At 24.3% G+C, this 20,046-nt stretch overlaps 1 protein-coding gene across 2 annotated transcripts in view; it reads right to left on the bottom strand.

Moving 5' to 3' along the window:
- Window positions 1-20,046, bottom strand: part of LOC117171618 (rho guanine nucleotide exchange factor 10-like) — a 107,160-nt gene that overhangs the window by 24,833 nt on the left and 62,281 nt on the right. For both annotated transcript variants that reach the window (XM_033359095.1, XM_033359105.1), the window contains 2 exons: window positions 12,132-12,580; window positions 3,095-3,274 (listed from right to left, as the gene is read on the bottom strand). In XM_033359095.1, coding sequence (XP_033214986.1) covers window positions 3,095-3,274; window positions 12,132-12,580 — 629 coding nt within the window. The remainder of the gene's footprint in view (window positions 1-3,094; window positions 3,275-12,131; window positions 12,581-20,046) is intronic.

Below are 20,046 nucleotides of genomic sequence, written 5' to 3'. Positions count from 1 at the left end.
TGTGTGTCCTTTGTTGAAAATTCGTCTTTTTTAAAAGACAATTAATCTTCTTAGTTAAAAATTAATTTTGATTAATTGAAAATTAATTTTTTGAACGAAAAATTTAATTATTCTTTTTCTTGTTGTTGAAAATTTCTTTTTAAAAATACTTCTAGATGAGAATTCAATTGAAAATTAATTTTATTTGGCTGAAGATTTAACTATTTTGTTAATAATTTGGGTATTTTGGTAAAAATTCGTTGTTTTTCTGGTAGAAAAGTAATCTTTTTGATTGAAATTTTATTTATTTGGTTAAAAATGTTAATATTTTGATGAAAATTCGTCTTTTCTTTTAGAAAATTGATCTTTTCGGTTGAAAAAAAAACTATTTGGTTCCAAGTTTTCGTATCTTGTTTCAAATCATTTTTTAGCCATTCCGGCATGCTGTGGTTCGTTTAGAAAACGGAAATATTATTTTAGCCAATTAGCGAATAAGTTCAAAAATATTTTTCATGAAAATGTAAAGAAATAGTGGCATTAAGAGACAATTGTGAGAAAATATTGTCTTCAGTGTCCACTATTCCGTTAAAAATTCGTCTTTTTAAAAGGAAATAAAATTTTTTTGTTGGAAATTCATGTTGAAAATTAATCTATTTTGGTAAAAATTTATTTTATTTGGTTGAAGATTTAACTATTTGGTTAAAAATGTGTGTATTTTGGTGAAAATTAGTTTGTTTTTTTTCTGGTCGAAAATTAATGTATTCTAATGTTAGTTTAAAATGTATCTCTTTTAGTCGAAAATTTGTTTTCGAAAGTCTTTTTAGAGAAATTTAGTCTTCTTCGCATAGGAAGTTCAACTTTTTGGATGAAAATTTAATTTTTTTTTGAAAATTCATTTTATTGGCTGCAAAATAATTTTTTGAACGTAAAATTTATCTATTCTATTATTTGTTAAAAAATTCTTTTTTAATCTGATAGAAAACGAATCTTTTTCGACGAATCAGTTCCAAATTAAATGCAGTTAAATTGCCAAACAATGTTTTGGTTTAACTTTTATGAAATATAGAGTTAAAAAATCCAGATTTAGTTTCAAAAATAGAAATACTGGTTATCATTTGTAATGCTCTAAATATAAGAATCAATCAATAAATTTAAAAAAAAATTATATCAATCTGAGTAATTTTAAGCTAGAAACATAAAAAATTAAACCATTACATTTTTTAAAAATAAACTAAACACTTCTTAAATTAAAATTATGTTTATTTTAAATGGTTTAAAATCCTTAAAATGTTTCAAAAATTTACATAAAGAAATTTTAAAGGTTGTACACTTTTTAAAATTATTTAAAAATAATTTTCAGAACTTCCAAACAACTTTTTAAGTTATTCAAATTTTTGTTAAATTTGTCCTAAATTTTTTTTTTATTCTGTCAAAGTAAAAAAATTTTCAAAAAATCGTCCACATTAGTTTTGGATCATTTTGTAATTATTTCTAAATCTTGAAAAATATTTTCTTAAAATTAATTTTTCAAGATAAAAAATCATTTTCAATTCGCCAAGGAAATTAATTTGGATTTTTTTTTTAACTTCTGAATATCTCTTTAACTTAATATATTTTTTTCTAGGTGTTCAATTTATACATCAAAATTCAACGATTTTTTTTTACAAATTATTATTTTTTTAAGAGCAATTAAAATTGTAGTGTTCCAAGTACAGTTTTTTTGTTTAGCTCTGAATATTTATTTTTTAATTACTGATTTTAAATAAACAGTCAGATATTTCTACATATTAAGTAATTGTTCTTTTTCTTAGTTAAACAATTTTTAATCAAATAATTTAAAAATTGAATTTTTTAGATTGAAATACTTGAAATTTAATAAAAGCCTTTAATTATGGATATATGATTTTAAAAAATTTAAATAGTTTATAAACTTTCAATAAAGCGTTTACATTTGTTTAATTATTAAGACTTTGCAATGGAAACAGTTTAATTTTTAACATCAAATTCTGGAAATAATTTTATATTTATTCAAATAATATTAATTTCTTCAAGTATATATTTTATCTAGAAATATATAAGCATTATTTAAATCATTTTAAAACTATTTAAACAAATTATTTTATTTTTATCACTGATTAATTAACTCAAAGTCTAGAAAATATGTTAATTTTGCGAGTTAACTGAAAAAAAATTAAACACATTAAAATTGTTTAAACAACTGAATATTAGCTGAAAAACGACTGGGTATTCTTAAATAAACAATTAATCTTTTTTTTAACTTTTAAAAAGTGTCAATAAACCGCAGTATTACGCAAAATTGAAATTTCTCACTTATGGGGTTTTCTTTGGGGACCCATAAGAGTGGTTTAAAATTATTAAACCTCAAGATTTATCATTGATTCTTATTATCTGACGAATTCTGAACAATATACTGAAACACGGAATTATTTGTAAAATATTATCGCGTTTAACCCTTAAAGGGAATGTTGAGTGTAACAGACACAGCCACTTATTTGCGCTTTAACAAAACGTAGCAAATTCAAGAAAATGGAACATATGGCACCAGATTAACAAATGACATGAAAACTTATTTTTCTATGTCATTTTCACATAATTTTGATTTTTATAATTTTTATACGCGGTTTAAGATCAATAAAATCGTTTATTCACGCAAAATACGGTGTTTCATTTTTCATTGAATTAAAGCTTTTATTTTTTAGAATAAATACCTTTTTTTTTAACAACACTATAAAACTAATTTTATTTTGGAAGCGCCGTATCTCCGAAGTACTCAAGTGAAATTTTAAGTAAAAATATCAAAAACTTAAAAAGTTATGAATTTTAGAGTGAAAGAAGTCATTTTTTAATTTTTTTCCAAAAAGGATTTTTTTAACTACTTTAAATTTCAAAAACTGTTATGACACCTTTCTCTCCTTCAGCTAGATAGATTAAACATCATTAATTGATTTTCTTGTAAAAAAAACTATCCAATACCTTCGGCACAGCACACGTTTGCATACCCTTGGGTCTATAATACCCAGTATGCTCTTTATGTAATTTTACGGTCTGATATTGAAAAAAAAAAGAAGAAATAAGAAAAGAAAAGAAAACTTACAAGCACAAGCCTCTGCAAAGTGGAGACATAACTATTTTCTGAACGAACGATCGCATCGACGATGTGTCTTCGCTTTAATTGCTGTGTCGTTAAATTTGGTGGCACTGGAGGCAAAGAGGGAGGCACCTGTCTTCGCTGAATAACCTGAAATTGTCCTACCGTGCCCGCTTCTTCTTCCAACTGCAAATCAATCAACCTCCTTGAATTATTATTCTTCATAATGCGAGGGTATACCGCTCGTTAGGAGGCGCCACCGAACTTACATAAACGGCCGCGCAATTCGAACTCAAAGTGAGCCAAGTAAAGTATTTCAGAGTGGCCGTTTTCGTCGAATAAAAAAATTCCCGGTCATTTCACGGTTCGCAAACATTTTTCACGGTCAATGAAATTTAAAAAAATCGGACTCTATTCTAAAAATTTTTTCATTTAAAGCAATAAACAACAAATTAAATTTACACGTATGAAATGGAAGGTACTAACACTTTATAACTTAGAACTTTGATCAATTATAGAGTTCAAAGATTCAGATTAAATTCCAAAAATATAAATCCAGGTTAACATTTTCAATACTCTAAATTAAAGAGTCAAGCAATGAACTTTAAAAATTTTCAAAATTATATTATTTTAAGTAAGTTTAAGCTAGAAAAATTGAAAAATTAAAAATAAATTTGTTTAAATTAACCATTTTTTAAATTAGAAGTTAAATTATTTTCATTTAAAATAGTTTAAGCATCCTTCAAGAATTTAAAAAATTTATTTCAAAACATTGAGAAATCTAGAAGTGGTTTTACATTTTTCCAAATTTAAAATCATTCTTGAATTTTTCTCGAAACGTTTAAATATATTTTTAAATGAATTTAATTTTTTCTACAACTTTGAGAAAATCCTGTAAATTAAAAAAAAAAATCTTAAAATTTAAATTTATAAATAACAATAGGAACACTTATTATTTGTAGAAAAAAATCTCTTAATCTTAAGAGATATTTAGAAGTTTTAAAAATATTAAAATTAAATTTAAAACTGGAAATGATTTCGAAAATGAAATTTTGGTGCAAATACCCACAGCCAAATTAAAAAAAAAATGCAGATTTTTGCAGATTTCAACCAAAAACTTAAGAAACTTTTTAACAATTGTGAAAGGCTTAAAAAGAAGAAAAACATTTGCTGAAGATTCCTAGGAAAATTGAAAATGATTTTTCATTCTGAAAAATTATTGTAACAGAAAATTTAAAAAGATTTTAAGAGATTTCCAAGATGATCAAAACAGAACCTGGAAGATTTTAAGGATTTTTTTTTAATTTGCATGATTTTCCAAAAGTTCTAGGAAAAATTCGGTTAATTTTAAAATGTATTTGGAAGTTCTAAAAAAAAAAATTAACACACTTCTTTTCAATTACTTGAAGACATTTCAAGTTTTTAATCAATTTTAAATATTTTCAAAACTATGAAATATCTCTGGAAATTACTCAAAATTTTGTTTACAAATAATAAGTGTTCAATTGCTATTTATACGTACCAAATTTAACAATTTCACTTAAAAGTTAAACATTTTTTAAGCAGAACGATTCAAATTGTAACGTTAACGTTAAATTCTACAGATTCAAAGCTTTCTATGTAAAACAATTCAGTTTCTAATTGGTTACTTTACATATATTTGTCTTCAATTTACTCGTCTTAAATGAACAGTGCAATTTTTAATGGCTAAGAAAACAAATAAAAATAATATATTAATAAATTTATTTATTCAATTTAATGTAAAAAATAATATAAAGGAAGATCTAAGACTTTGAATTAAAAATATTTGATTTATGAATCATTAAAATTGTTATTTAACAATAAAATTATCGGAATAAATGACATCATATTAATCTCAATTCGTATTAAGACTTTCGAATTCAAACCGTTACAATCTGGAAATTTCCAAATTTTGAACCGATTTAGAATCGTTTTGTCAAAATCAATTATTGTTCAGTTTTTTATACTTTAATTATTTACAAAACTGTTGAAATCAAACTTGGGCGAATTTTTCTTCTGAAAATTTCGTAAAATTCCCGGTCAAGGAATCTTAGACTGCAGTTTGAAAGACTTCAACAACTAAAAATTAGAAGCTTTTAAAATTGAATATTTAAAAAAGACGTTTTTAGTTATTCAATTGTGAATCTTAATTAATTTATGTTTTTCACATTAAAATTGTACTTTAAGATTTAAAGAGTGAATAATAATTAAACTGTTTCAATTGAAAAATCTTATTAGTTAAAAAATGTAAACGCCTTATTAAAAATTTATAATCTATTTTTAATTAACTTCAACTTGATATTATAATTAAAGGTTTTGATTCAATTTCAAATATAATTTCACTCTAAATTATTCCATTTTTAAATCATATAATTTGAAATTTTTCAATTATGAAAAAGAACAGTTACTTAATATTTATAAATATCTGACTGTTCATTTAAAATTAGTAATTATAAATTAAACTTTTAACACTAAAGAAAAACAAAAAACACTGAACTTTGAACGGTACTATTTTTATTGTTCTATTTAACCAAATTTAATTTATAAGTCAAATTGTTGAATTTTTCGATATTTAGAATATTTGGAAACATTCAAAATAAATTTAAAATTCGAAAAGGTTTTTAAATAATTTAAACAAAGTGTCTATATGTACAGACAAAATCCGACTATTCGTACCAAAATTTCGGTGCAAATAGCCACAAATAATAGATTTTGGCAGATTTAGAACAAATTTAACAAACTTTCTAAGAATTTTGACAGGCTTCAATAGAATAAAAAAAAACATTTTCTAGGAAAACTGAAAATGATTTTTTATTTCAATAATCTAATTTTAAGAGCATAATTAAAAAGATTTATAACGATTTAACAAATTTTCAAAAATCAATGTGGAAGATTTAAAAACAAACTTCCTTAAAAAAAAAAATTAGAAAAAATGTAAAAAAGCATGTAAATGTTTCAAGATTTGGAAATAAAATTTCGACGTATTTTAAGGATTATTAAAAATTAAAATAATTTTAATTTAAATTTGAACAGGGAATTTTCAATTTTTTACAAAAATTTATAGTTGGAAACTGGAATTTATCAAGAATAATAATCATTCTCACTTGGACCCAGGAATTGTCAAATTTCATAAAATTCCGAGCATGTACTGGAAATTTTCGAACAGGAACAAAATTCTGAATTGGAACAGGAAATTTTTCTACAGAATTCTAATTCTGAGTTGAAACTGGTATTATTCCAAAAGAATGATAATTTGTCTTGAAACAAGGAATTTTTTAATTTAAATAAATTCCAAGCTGGAACAGGGAATTCTTTTAAAGAATGAATTCAAATTCTATGTTGAAATGGGATATTATCGAAAAAATTTAAATTCTTAGCTGGAATTAGAATTTAAAATTGCTTAAAATGGTATAATTTTGAACAAACCTTTCTTTTCCCATTTCAATAATACTTCTCGGCTTTGTCTATTTCGTTTTTTTACCAGTTTCTTTAAAAAAATTTACTTTTTTCAATTTGAGCTCGAATTTCACGGGCACTTATGTAAGTTCGATAACGCCTCCTAACGAGCGATAAGTTCTTAAATTCCCGACAATTTAAGTTCAGGTTATATAACCGAGAATATGACAGGATTTAGGAGAATTTAAGAATTTATGATTTTTAACAATATTTTTATTGTTCAGGTTATATCAGCAGTTTCATATACTTTAAAATTTTCAAATGTATTAATTTATTTCAAACAAAAAAAAACCTTTTTTCTACTTTAAAAGATAATTCTTTAACAAATTACTGGAATTTTCAACAAAGTAATTGAATTTTTAACATACTAGTTGAATATTCAACCTAAAAAGACAAATTTTCAATAAAAAAAGTGTCGTAGTTTGTAATTTAATAAAAAACGAATGAAATTTTTACAAGAAAATAAAAGAGTTTGAAAACCAAAAAGACGAATTTCCAACAAATAAAGATTTTTCACTCAAAAAATAAATTAAAGTTTACCTAAATTATTGAACCTTTAAACTAAAATGCAATTTTTAAACAAAAAATATGACGTTTCACCAAAAAAAACTAATTTTTCCACGAAACTTTTGCATTTTTACGCAAAACAAAATTGTCATGCATTGACATGCATTGTCACTTAAAAAAGATTAATTTATAACATGATAATTAAACTTTTAACCAACGATATAACTTTTCAGCTTAAAATATAAATCTTTAACAAAAAAAGTGATTTCTTAAAAAAGCGATTCAACCAAATGTTTTAAACAAATTAGTTGAATTATTAAGCAAAGAAGAACGATTTTTAACCAAAAAGTTGCATTTTCATACAAAAAAATGATTTTTTTTTTCTATAAAACATGAAGTTTTAAATAAAAATAAATAAATTTTCCAAAAAAAGTAGAATTTTCTGTTGAAAAAAGATTTTAGTCGGATTTTCAATTTCAAAAACTATGAATTTTTTAACAAGAAATAATTTTCTACAAAAAAATTCAATTTTCAATCCAAAAAGACGAGTTTTTAACAAAATTGTTGAATTCTTTAGAAAATAGTTGCATTTTATCAAAAAATATGAAATTTATCTTAAAGCAGAAGAATTTTTTATTACAAAAAAAGTTTAGGTTCCATCCAAAAAAGATTCCACTTAACTCAGTAACATCAAACATTGAATTTTTGTAACAAAAAAATAAGTTTCTACGAAAAAAAATTTAATTATCAATCCAAGACGAATTTTTTCAACCAAAAAGGATGAGTTTTTAACAAAATAGTTCAATTCTCTGCTCAATAGTTGCACTTTTATCCAAAAAAAGATCATTTTTGTGCTAAAACAGATGAATTTGTATTTTGATGGCAATTTCTTTTCTATCTTGAGTGAAAAATCCTTTTTAGTTGAAAATTCTTATTTTTTTGATTAAATTCAACTATTTCTTTTTTTCTTTTCTTTAAAATTAAGATCCGTTTTGATTGAAAATTCACCTCCTTGGTTGAAAGTTGAACTACTTTGTAAAAGATTAATTTTTTGGTATAAATTTTTATCAGTTTTAATAAAAACTCATCACTTTGATTACAAATATGACTATTTTGTGAAAAATTATTTTTTTTTCTTGTTAAAAATTAACTGTTTTAAACTGAAAATGCATGTATTTTGTTTAAAATTTAACCGTTTTTGATAATGCTAGTTGAAAAATTGATCACTTCGGTTAAAAATGTAACGATTTTGTTGAAAATTCTTTTTTATCTTGGCTGATAAATAATTTTTTTTAACCGAAAATTTAACTTCAATTTTTGCTTGAAGATTTTTCTTTTTAGTTGAAAATTCAAAGGTGAGGTTGAAATTTCAAAGGTGAGGTTGAAAATTCATCTTTTTTGGTAGAAAATTAATCTTCTGATTTTTCGTTCCAAAAAAATAAGTTTCTACGAAAAAAATTGATTTCTCAATCCAAAAAGACGAATTTTTTCCACCAAAAGGATGAAGTTTTAACAAAATTGTTAAATTCTCTGTCAAATAGTTGCATTTTTGTCCAAGAAAGATCAATTTTGTACTAAAACAGATGAATTTGTGTTAAAAAAAAAAAACAATTTTTTTATAAGTGGAACTTTCATCCAGAAAAGATTTCAGTTCATTTTTCAACACCCAAATATAGATTTTAAACAAAAATTACATTTTCTACGAAATAGTTAAGTTTTCAAGAAAATAGTATAATAGCTTAATTTTGAACCAAACAGTTGCATTTTTATCGAAAAAAATTTAATTTCTGCTAAAGCAGGTAAACTTTAAAATAAAAAAGACAAACTTTCAACAACAACAAAAAAAAAGTGTTGAATATTCAACCGAAAAGTTAACGAAAAAATGCAATTTTCTATTAATTAAAATAAATTCTGAGATTCTCATAAATTCTCAGCGATTTTAAGTGACATTTCGGGAGAGGTCATAGGAAATCAGCCCTGTGCATCTGAAAACAAAATGGCGATCCCTTAATGTCCTAAGTTGGTTAGTTCCCAATATCTCCCGTGCGGCGCTAGTTGTCCCATCACTCCCTGTTTTTGCATTGTAAGCAATGGGAGCAGACCACTTTTTTTTTCTTTTTTAGTAAACAAAATGTTATTTACGTAAAAAAAATTGAAATGAAAAGAATGTTACTCATTTTATATTTCGAAATAATTTTCCAAACGATGTATATAAATTCTAATGGAAAACATGAATTAAAACGTCACCCAATAAACTTGGTAAAGTGGAATATTAGATTTGAATTTGAATAAAAAGCTAAATATAATCCTTTTTATATCTGAAAACGCAGTACATAATATTTATATCAATAAAATATATAAATAATTTTGTGAAAAAAGTTTAAATAGTATACACGTTCAAACTTAATATTTGAGGGTTTAGCGAGTACTTACACTATTGAATATAATGAGAAAAATTTAATTGAAATTGAAATATATTTTTATCCATGAACATATAACATAAAAATATGTTAAGAACATTAAAAATAGTTTATTCAATAATTAAAATTGCTGAAAAAAAAACTATTTTTCAGAAGAACAAATATAAATTATAATTTTATAAAACGTCCAAGATGTAAAAATAATTAATGTTTTAACATCTTTGTTTTAAAGACTTAAAAGGATATAATGATAAAAGAGAGCAATTATAGAAATTTTTAAAAATATTTTTCACTGATTATTAAATATATTCCGCTTTGCCAGGATTATTTTGTCATCTTTATAAATCATATTTTGTCTTTAGTATTCATAAAAAATTATTGGAAAAGTATTTTGAAATGTTAAATGAGTAACAATGTTTAAATTTCAAGAATTTTTTGCATGGAAATAACATCTTGTTTACTAAAAAATAAAAAAAGTGATATAGTCCCATTGCTTTCTATGCAAAAACAGGGAGTGATGTAGACTTCTGAGCCGGTTATATTACTTTGAGAGCAGTAACGAGAATGAGAATATTACCGAGAATATAACCGAGAAATAATTTCTCTGAGAATTTATGAGAATCTCAGAATTTATTTTAATAAAAATTGCATTTTTTCGTTAACTTTTCGGTTGAAAATTCAACTCTGTTTCTGAAAGTTTGTCTTTTTTATTTGAAAGTTCACCTGCTTTAGCAGAAATTAAATCTTTTTTATCTATATAAAAATGCTACTGCTTGGTTAGAAATCAAGCTATTATACTATTTTAATGAAAACTTTACTATTTCGTAGAAAATTTCCTTTTGTTTAAAATGTGTATTTTGGAGTTGAAAAATGAACTGAAATATTTTCTGGATGAAAGTTCCATTTATAAAAGAAAATTGGTTTTTTATTACAAATTTATCTGTTTTAGTACAAAATTGATCTTTTTTGGATAAAAATGCAACTATTTGTTAGAGAATTTAACTGTTTTATTAAAAATTCATCCTTTTTGGCTGAAAAATTCCTCTTTTTGGATTCAAAGTTTAATTTTTTTCGTAGAAACTTTTTTTTTTTTGTTAAAAAAATTCAATTTTTGATGTTATTGAGTTAACTGGAATTTTTTTTCTATGAAAATTAACTTTTTTTGTAATAAAAATTCTTCTGCTTTAAGATAAATTTCATATTTTTTGATAAAATGAAACTATTTTCTAAAGAATTCAACAATTTTGTTAAAAAGTCATACTTTTTGGTTAAAAATTCGTCTTTTTGGATTGAAAATACAACTTTCTTTTGAGAAAATTATTGCTTGTTAAAAAATCCATAGTTTGATCGTAAAAACTCGACTAAAATCTTTTTCAATCGAAAATTAAACTATTTTTTTTGTTGAAAATTTATCTTTTTGATTTAAAACTTCATCACTTATAGTAGAAATTTCATTTTTTGTGTGCAAATGCAACTTTTATGGTTTAAAATCGTTCTTTTTTTCTTGATAAATCAAATAATTTGTTTAAAACATTTGGTTGAATCGCTTTTTTAAGAAATCGCTATTTTTGCTAAAGATTTATATTTTAAGTTGAAATGTTAGCTCGTTGGTTAACAGTTTAATTATCTTGTTATAAAATAATATTTTTTAATTGAGAATTCAACTAATTGGGTCAAAGTTAAACTGCACTGTGAAATTTCTTTTATTGTTAGGCTTATCTCTGATTGAAAATTTAACTGTTTAGTGGAAAATACTTCTTTTTGTTGTTGTTTAGAATTCACTTTTTAACAGAAAATGGAACTTTTCCATTTTTTAAGATTGATATTTTTTAGTTAAAAATTCGCGTTTTTTTGTTTGTAAAAAAATGATTTTCTAGTTTGAAATTTCATTTTTTTGCGTTAAAATGCATGAGTTTCGTGTAAAATTAATTTTTTGTTGAACAGTCATATTTTTTGTTTGAAAATTGAAATTTTGTAAAGAAAATTTGTCTTCTGGTCTGAAGGTTCAATAATTAAGATGAACTTCTTTTTTTTTTGAGTTGGAAATTCGTCTTTTTGGTTTTAAAATTCTTTTCTTTTGTTGTATAAATTACATTCTTTTTTTTTACTAAAATATAAACAATGACACTTTATCGTTGGTTATTTACCTGGTTAGATTGAATATTCAACTCTTATGTTAAAAACTCCATTATTTTATTGAAAATTTCAGTATTTTGTTAAAGAGTTATCTTTTAAAGTAGAGAAAACTTCTTTTTTTTTTAAATAATTCAATGTATTTGAAAATTTTAAATTTTTATATAAAACACTGTAATTCTTGGATATGTCTGAGCTAGAAAATAATTTATATTCAACCGCTGATATAGCCTGAACAATAAAAAAATTGTTAAAAATCCTAAATTCTTCAATTCTCTTAAATTCTTTTAAATTCTCCTAAATTCTGTCATATTCTCGGTCATATAACCTGAATTTAAATTCTCGGGAATTTAAGAACTCTAGAGTGATGGGACAACTAGCGCCGCCCTGGTGATATTAGGAACTAATCAACTTAGGACAGTTGCGGGTTCAAGTTAAAGTCTGAAATATGGCGAGATGCAGAGCAGGGCTGGCGGAAATGCAAAACTGAAGAGTGAATAAAATACCTCGGAAAGTTGGGGCATCTGGGGAGATTTGACGGGACTTGTCAGCGAAACAGTGTCCGAAGTGTCGACATCGTACTGATGGGTCGATCCTCTTCGAATGCTGAACCATCTTGAGAGTCTTCCCTGGTTGCAGGACTCTAGGGACTCGGAATTGCTGATTCGAATGTTCTGGGACCTCCACTTGTCGCAAAGCGTTCGCGCTTTGTGAATGGTGTTCCTCAACTGGCAGTTGCTCTTAATACTGACACTACTCTTTTCACTCTCCTCGTCGGACGAGAGATCATGATCGGATGCTGAGCACCAGGAATCTTCACTTCTCGCCGACCTCGTCGACGTATTCGAACCGATTGGTTCCATTGGCAGACGCTGATGTCTGCTATGTTGGCTGACCGTGTCCATTGGAATCGGTCCCACGTCATCCCATGATCTGCACCGCGAACGAGGCTCGTCTAAAATCAACATTTTAGTTTCGTTTATTTTTTTTTTTTTAAACAAACATTTCAATCCTCAACATGATAACTCAATTTTCAACAAAATCGTTAAATTTTTAACCACACAGTTTCAATTTAAACAAAATAATTGAATTTTTAAACTAATAAATGATTTTTAAACCAGGGTGTTTAGCGATTCTTAGGAACAAAATTCAAGGTCTTCTCCAGGTTAAGAAATCAAAATTTTCCAGATCTCCTTGTTTACATCAAATAATGAAATAAACGTTTGTCATGCATGTAAAAATGAGCCATTTCATTTTTTATTGACCAAAAATTTCTAAAGAAAGCCGTATCGTAAATAAACTAATTCTTAATTTTTTGCGAACATGAGTCGTCTTTGTGAAATCTTTAGGAATATTTTTTAATCATTGTAATCATGGAAATTTTCATGAAATCTTCGTGAAGTATTACAAACCTTAGTGAAAGCTTGAAATTTTTGTGAACTCTTTCTTTAATCTTTATTTGCGTAATCTTTTCTGTTTGTTTAAAATCATTAAAGACTTTTGAAATCTTCTTAAATGTATTGAAACCTTTTGAAATCGCTTAAAATCTTTGAAGTGTTTTGAAATTCTTTTGAAATCCTTATGAATTCTGTAAAGAAATTGTTAAACCTTCGTTTGAAATCACTGAAATATTTGAAACGTTTTTAAATCTTTGAAATTTGGTGTACTGTACCCTTGTTGAAATCTTTTAAGTCCTTGAAAGCTTTGAAATCTACGAAAACTTTGTGAAATTTTTTTTAATCTTTATAAAATCTGTGACATATTTTTGAAATGTTTCTTTAATCTTTGTTCGTGAAATCTTGTTCGTTTGAAATTATTGAAATCTTTTCAAATCTTCTCATATTTTTTGACACCACCAGATTCCCTTGCTGGAATCTTGGAAATTCTTGAAATGTATCGAAATCCTTAAGAATTTATCAAAATATTCGAGAAATCTTTGGTAATCATTTGAAATCTTGTCAAACATTATTAAATCGTTTAAAATCTTTGAAATGGTTTGAAATCATTAAAATCTGGTATTTTAAAATCTTTATGAATTTCTAAAGGAATCTTTGAAATCTTTTGAAATCTTTAAAATCTTTTGGAAGTTTTAAAATCTTTGTGCAATTTTCGAAATCTTTGTGGATTCGTTGGAATTATTTAAATTATTACAAATCTTAGTGAAATCTTTTGATATCTTCTAAAAAATTTTGAAATTGTCTAGAATCTTTGAAATGTTGTGAAATCTTAGAAATGTGGTTTCAAATCACTTTTTTAAATATTGAAACTCTTTTGTAAGTTTTAAAATCTTTGTTAGATGTTCAAAATCTTCGGGGAATTTTTGTGAAAACTTTTTAATGTAGTGTAAACGGCTTTTTAGAATGTTTGAAATCCTTCAAATATTTGTGAAATATTTTGAAATGTTTATAAAATCTTTCTTGAATCTTTTTTTGGATAATATTTTGTATTCGTTTAAGTCAATAAATTATTCGAAATATTTTGAAATTGTCTAAAATGTTTTAAAACCTCTTGAAATAGTTTTAAATTTTGGAAATTTTTGAAATCTGGTGTACTGTACCCCTTTTTCTAATTCTGAAACTGAATTAACATAAAAATTTTAAACTAATAATTTTTATAATTTACAAGTTGAACACCTGGACAAAAAGTGCCTTGAAATATCTTGATTTATTCTGTAATAAACAAAAGATAAATTATATCTTGACGAATAAAAAAATTTTCAGAAGAAAGATTTTTCTAAACGAGATGTTTCTTTCATAATAAGCATAATAAGCTATAAGATTTAAATTCCTCTTCGCATTTAGATAAAATTACTGTTTTGAAAGAAAAAAAAAAAAGAAAGGAATAATTGAAATTCACGTTTTTCGAGAAAAAATCAAGGACATTTCCAGGTTTTCAAGGTTTAAAAAAAAAATCAAGGAGAGTTCCAGGTTTTCAAGGTCACTAGACACCCTGTTAACGAAAACTTCGAATCTTTGACCAAGAAGATTAATTTTCTGCAAGAAAAAAATCAATTTTCAACTAAAAATGGAACTTTTTTGTTGTAAAGAAAATGAATTCAAAAAATCCGCCCGTTCCGTGAGCACATCGTCAAAAAATCGACAACAGTAATTTGGTGATAGTGACTTCTTTGGAATGGAAATTTTATATTTGAATGGAAATTATATATAACAGAAAATTTTTCTTAAGATTGTAATTCTTTATATTATAAACAAATTTAATGAACAAATGCAGTAATCAGGCATTTTTTGAGAGAAAAATTCGTTTTCTTTTTTATGTACATTTTTATAAATTAGGTTGGGAACTTTATTAGAATTTCAGCAAAATTCATAATAAGTTGATAAATTTTATGATTTCTTTACACAAATTTAATAAAAAAAAGCATTAATCAGGCATTTGTCTACAGAAAAATTAGTCGTTTTTTTCGATGGCAACTTTTTAAATTACTATAGCGAAAAAAAATTTTGTTAATCGACATATGACCACGAATAATGCATTTGTTTGTTAAATTTGTTTTTAAAAATCATTAAATTTATCAAGTCATCATGAATATTGCCGAATTTATTATGAAAATCTAAATTAAAAGTCTGACCTCGTAATAAAACAGAATTTTTCCGTCGACAGGTGCCCCACTAATGTATTTGTTTATTAAATTTGTTTCAAAAAATCACAAAATTGATCAAAAAATGATAAATTTTGCTGAAGTTTTCATGAAGTTCCTAATTAAAAAAGTTGACATGAATAAAAAAAAGAATTTTTCTGTCGACAAATGCCTGATTAATGCATTTCTTTTAAAAAAATCATAAAATTGATAAAAAAATTATGAATTTGCTGAAGTTATCGTGAACTTACTAATTAAAACAGTTTACATAGAAAAAAAATGAGTTTTTCTTCAGACTTATTATGAATGATGATGAAATTGTCATGAAATTCCCAACTGAAAAAACGGGCATTGAAAAAACCGAATTTTTCTAACGAAAAATGCCCCAATAATGCTTTTGTTTATTAAATTCATTTAAAAAATCATAAGATTAATCAACTAATTATGAATTTTGCTAAACTTTATCACAAATTTACTAACTTAAAAATATTTACATCGAAAACAACGAATATTTTTGTCGAAAAATGCCTGATTACTACATTTACACATTAACTTCGTTTATAATATAAACAATTATAATCATAAGAGAAATTTTATTGTATACTATTGTTTTCATTCAAATTTCTTGCAATATTACTTGAAAAAAAGTATATTTATGGAAAATTGTAGAAGAAAATTTTTTCAACAAATAATTTGTTTAGAACATTCTTTTTCTAAATTGTCTAATATTGGAATATCCTTAACTAATGTAACTCTATGTAACTAAAGCGATTTCAACCATTTTTCTGTTATTGATGAGCACCGGGAACGTCAAATAGAAGAAATGGCCATGTTTCTCGTCATAATTGTTTATTTATAAAATATTTGAGAACCTAATTTAAAAATCAGACTCAATAACTTTCTTAAAAATCTTATTAGCTTCTTTTCAAACTTTCTGGGTCAAATCGGTGAATATTTGTGGGCTGTACGTTATTTTGAATTAAAAAAGTCATTTTTCCCCACTGTGCGGCCCTCCTTTAGGTATGAAACCAAAAACTTATTATTTTAATTAATTTTTTGTTGTTGTGAAAATACATTAACATAATTGAGAGTCTTAGAAATACTGTGAAATTGATGAATGAAAAAATGTAATTTTTGATTTTCCATTATTTTTTTATGCTGTCAAAACTTGATCTCTATCTCCGTCTCTATCTACGCTGGGATCTAAACCCAGTGGAGATAAGAGACATTTTTTTTACAATCTTAAGATTATCAATATTTAATCAAATGGATTTAGATCAGTAGACAAAAAAATTAACATCTAAAAAATTAATAATTAATACCAAATATTTCAAAGAAAAAGTGTTTTCATTTAAAACAAAAAACAGTTAAATGAAACCAAAAAATGATATTTTTTAAATATGAATTTCGAACAAAAGGATTAACAAAGTAGGAAATATTCCAATTTCAACCAAATATAATAATTAATTGATCGACTGAAAGATTTTAATTTGAAATTAAAAACGGTTCTTATTTCACACAAAAATATTTTTATTTTAAATAAGAAAAAATAATTTTCACAACAAAACGAAACGAATTTTCAACAAAGTGAAATCATCAACTGCAGAAATGAGTTTTCAATTAAAATTATGAAATATTAAACAAATTAAAATGCATCTTTAAAATCGTGCCTATTCTTTCTAGTTCGAATTTTTGTCACAAGGTGGCGTATCGCACTTTAACCATACCCAATATCCAGAATTTTAATTCTTTTATTTTAACTCAGAAATAAAATTCTGTTGAAAAAATCCATGTTCAAATCAAGAATTTTAATTCTTCTCGAAAATTCTTTTTTTTCAACCGAGGATTCAATTTTTTCTAAAGTCCCCTGTTTCAATTCATAATTTTAATATTTGTTCCAATTCGAACTTTTGTTTCCTTTTCGAAAATTTTCAGTACAAGCGCGGAATTTTATGAAATTTGAAAATGCCCGGTTCCAAGTAAGAATTATTATTATTCCTGATAAATTACAGTTTCCAACTATAAATTTATAAAAAATTGAAAAATCCCTGTTCAAATTAAAATTATTTTAATTTTAAATAGTTTAAATATTCTTAAAATACTTCGAAATTTTATGTCAAAATCTTGAAACATCTACATGCTTTTTTCAATTTTTTCAATTTATTTTTAATTCTGCTGAATTAAAGAAAAATTTCTTAAAATCTTTTAAACTCATTTTTGAAAATTTGGTCAATTGTTTAAATTATTTAAAAACCTTTTAGAATTTTAAATTTATTTTGAATTTTTCCAAATATTCTAAATATCTCTTCCACTTATACTCGAATGTTTTCTAAGAATAATAGATATTCAAAATTGTTATTTATATATCAAAATTGAACAACTTTTTTAAGTTTTGAATATTTAATTTATAATTACTGATTTTGAATGAAAAGTCATTCCAAGAGAGATGAATTTTGAAACTGAAAAGAGAAACTTTCTAAAAAAATAATTAAATTTGCAACACCGAAATATGAATTTTCAAAGGATTAACAAAGTAGAACTATTCCAATTTCAACCAATTATAAAATTATTAATTGATCAACTGAAAGATTTCAATTTGTAATAAAAAACGGTTCTTATTTCAAACAAAAACATTTTTAATTTAAATAAGAAAAAATAATTTTCTACAACAAAACGAAACGAATTTTTAACAAAGTGAAATTATCAACTGCAGAAATAAGTTTTTAATTAAAATGATGAAATATTAAACAAAAAACTGAATTTTTAAAAGTAATTTTTAAAATCAGTAGTTGAATTAAAAAAATATATATCCATAAAATAGTTGAATTCTCAAACAAAGAGGTGTATTTTTATCTAAAATTTCAGCCCAAAAATATTTTTATTTTATATTTAAAAAACAGTCAAATCCAACCAAAAAGATCAAATTTGAACCATGTAGATTTATTTTTAGAAATGAATACTGATAAATAAACGTATTCAGTATTGTCGATTGATTGAATTAGTAATTTTGAATTATCTAAACAAAATCATTTGAAATGAAATAATGAGAAATTTTTAATAATTAAATCATTTATTTTCATTGATCTAATCTGTAACTTTCAATGTGTGAATAATTCATTTATGGTTAATTTACACTAATCATTTATTAAAGTGTAGGAATTTTAATTTAGAAAGAATTTAACTATTTTATTACAGTAGAAAAATCAGTACCTTCCAATGACTAGCTGATATATTGAGAAAATAGGGCGACTTTTCACGAACATGCGGGAACATGTTCTGGAAGTTCAGCGATTCTTAGGAACGAAATTCAAGGTCTTTTCCAGGTTTTCCAGGTCAAGAAGTCAAGTTTTTCCAGGTTTTTAATTCAAGAATTTTGCATTCAAATGATCAATAATTTACAGTTATAAAATGGAAGTTACTAACACTTTTCAACTGGATAATTTTAAATAAAATTCAGTTAAACTGATAAATTAAAAATTTTAAACTTTTGTAAATAGTTATAGAGTTCAAAGATTCAAATTCAATTCCAAAAATCGAAATCCATGTTATCATTTTCAATGCTCTAAATTGAAGACTTTTTCAAAACTTTTAAAAAATTATATCATTTTAAGCAATTTCAAGCTAGAAATATTAAAAGTTGAAGGAGTTTTTTTTTATAAGCTGGACACTTTTAAATTATAAGTTAAATTATTTTTATTTTTAAAATACTGAAAATGTTTCAAATTTTTATTTGAAAATATTTTTTTTTAATCCTGCCAAATAAAATGAAAATTCCCTTAAATTTTCCACATTTATTTTTGATAATTTTGTAAATCTTTCTAAATTTCTAAAAATATTCTCTTAAAATTAATGTTTTTAAATAAAAAAAATCATTTTCAATTTTGCCACGAAATTTTTATTTCATTATTTTTGAAGCCTTTTGAAACTTTTAAAAAGCTTCTAAATTTTTTTTTGGAAATCTACCAAAATCTATATTTGATTTTAAATTAGGCTGTGGACTATTTGTACCCAAATTTTGATAGGAATATCCGTATTTTGTCAGTTTAAATGATTTAAAATTCAGTAATTAAATTATATTCACAGTTGATTAACTAAAAATGGGTATAAAAAATCTTCGATGTTAAACGCTTCTAATTTTTAATTGCTAAATCTTTAAAACAGCATTTTAAAATTCTTTAAATTAAAATGTAGGTACACTTCAAAATTGAGAAGGAAAATTTTTCAAGTGAAGATTTTTGAATTACACATTCTAAACTGAATGATATCATAACTGAAAAAGATAACAATTCAACTAATTATTTCAAAAACGGTTGAAATCAAAGCTGGAAAGATTTTTCTTCCTCTAAAATTTGTCTAATTCCCGGGCAAAAAATAAATTAACTGTCCTGGAAATCGTTGTGAGTTCGTTGAAATCTTTTGTGTTCTTTTTAAATAATTGAAATGTTTGAAATCGTTTAAAATATTTGAAATATTTTGAAATCATTACAATATTTTAATATGTCTGAAATCATTTGTAATCTTGGAAAACTGGTTTACTAAAACCTTTAAAATGTTTTCGACATTTTTAAAATATTTGGAATTGTTTGAAATCTCTGGAATCGCGTGTACATGCTTTTTCACGTCTTTCAAATCCTTGCAACCTTGATCAACTGTTTGAAGTATTTGAAACCGTTATCAAATTTTTTGAAATATTTGTGGTAATTTTTCTTAAATTTTTGTTTGTGAATTCTTTTTTGTTCGTTCAAATAATTGAATTATTTGAAATCTTAGTTAAACTTTTCTAAATTAAAATCAATATTTTCAACTAATAATTTTTCTAATTT

This window comes from Belonocnema kinseyi, chromosome 1 (assembly GCF_010883055.1).
Source record: "Belonocnema kinseyi isolate 2016_QV_RU_SX_M_011 chromosome 1, B_treatae_v1, whole genome shotgun sequence".
NCBI lineage: Eukaryota > Metazoa > Arthropoda > Insecta > Hymenoptera > Cynipidae > Belonocnema > Belonocnema kinseyi.
This window is presented reverse-complemented; position numbering and strand designations above follow the sequence as displayed.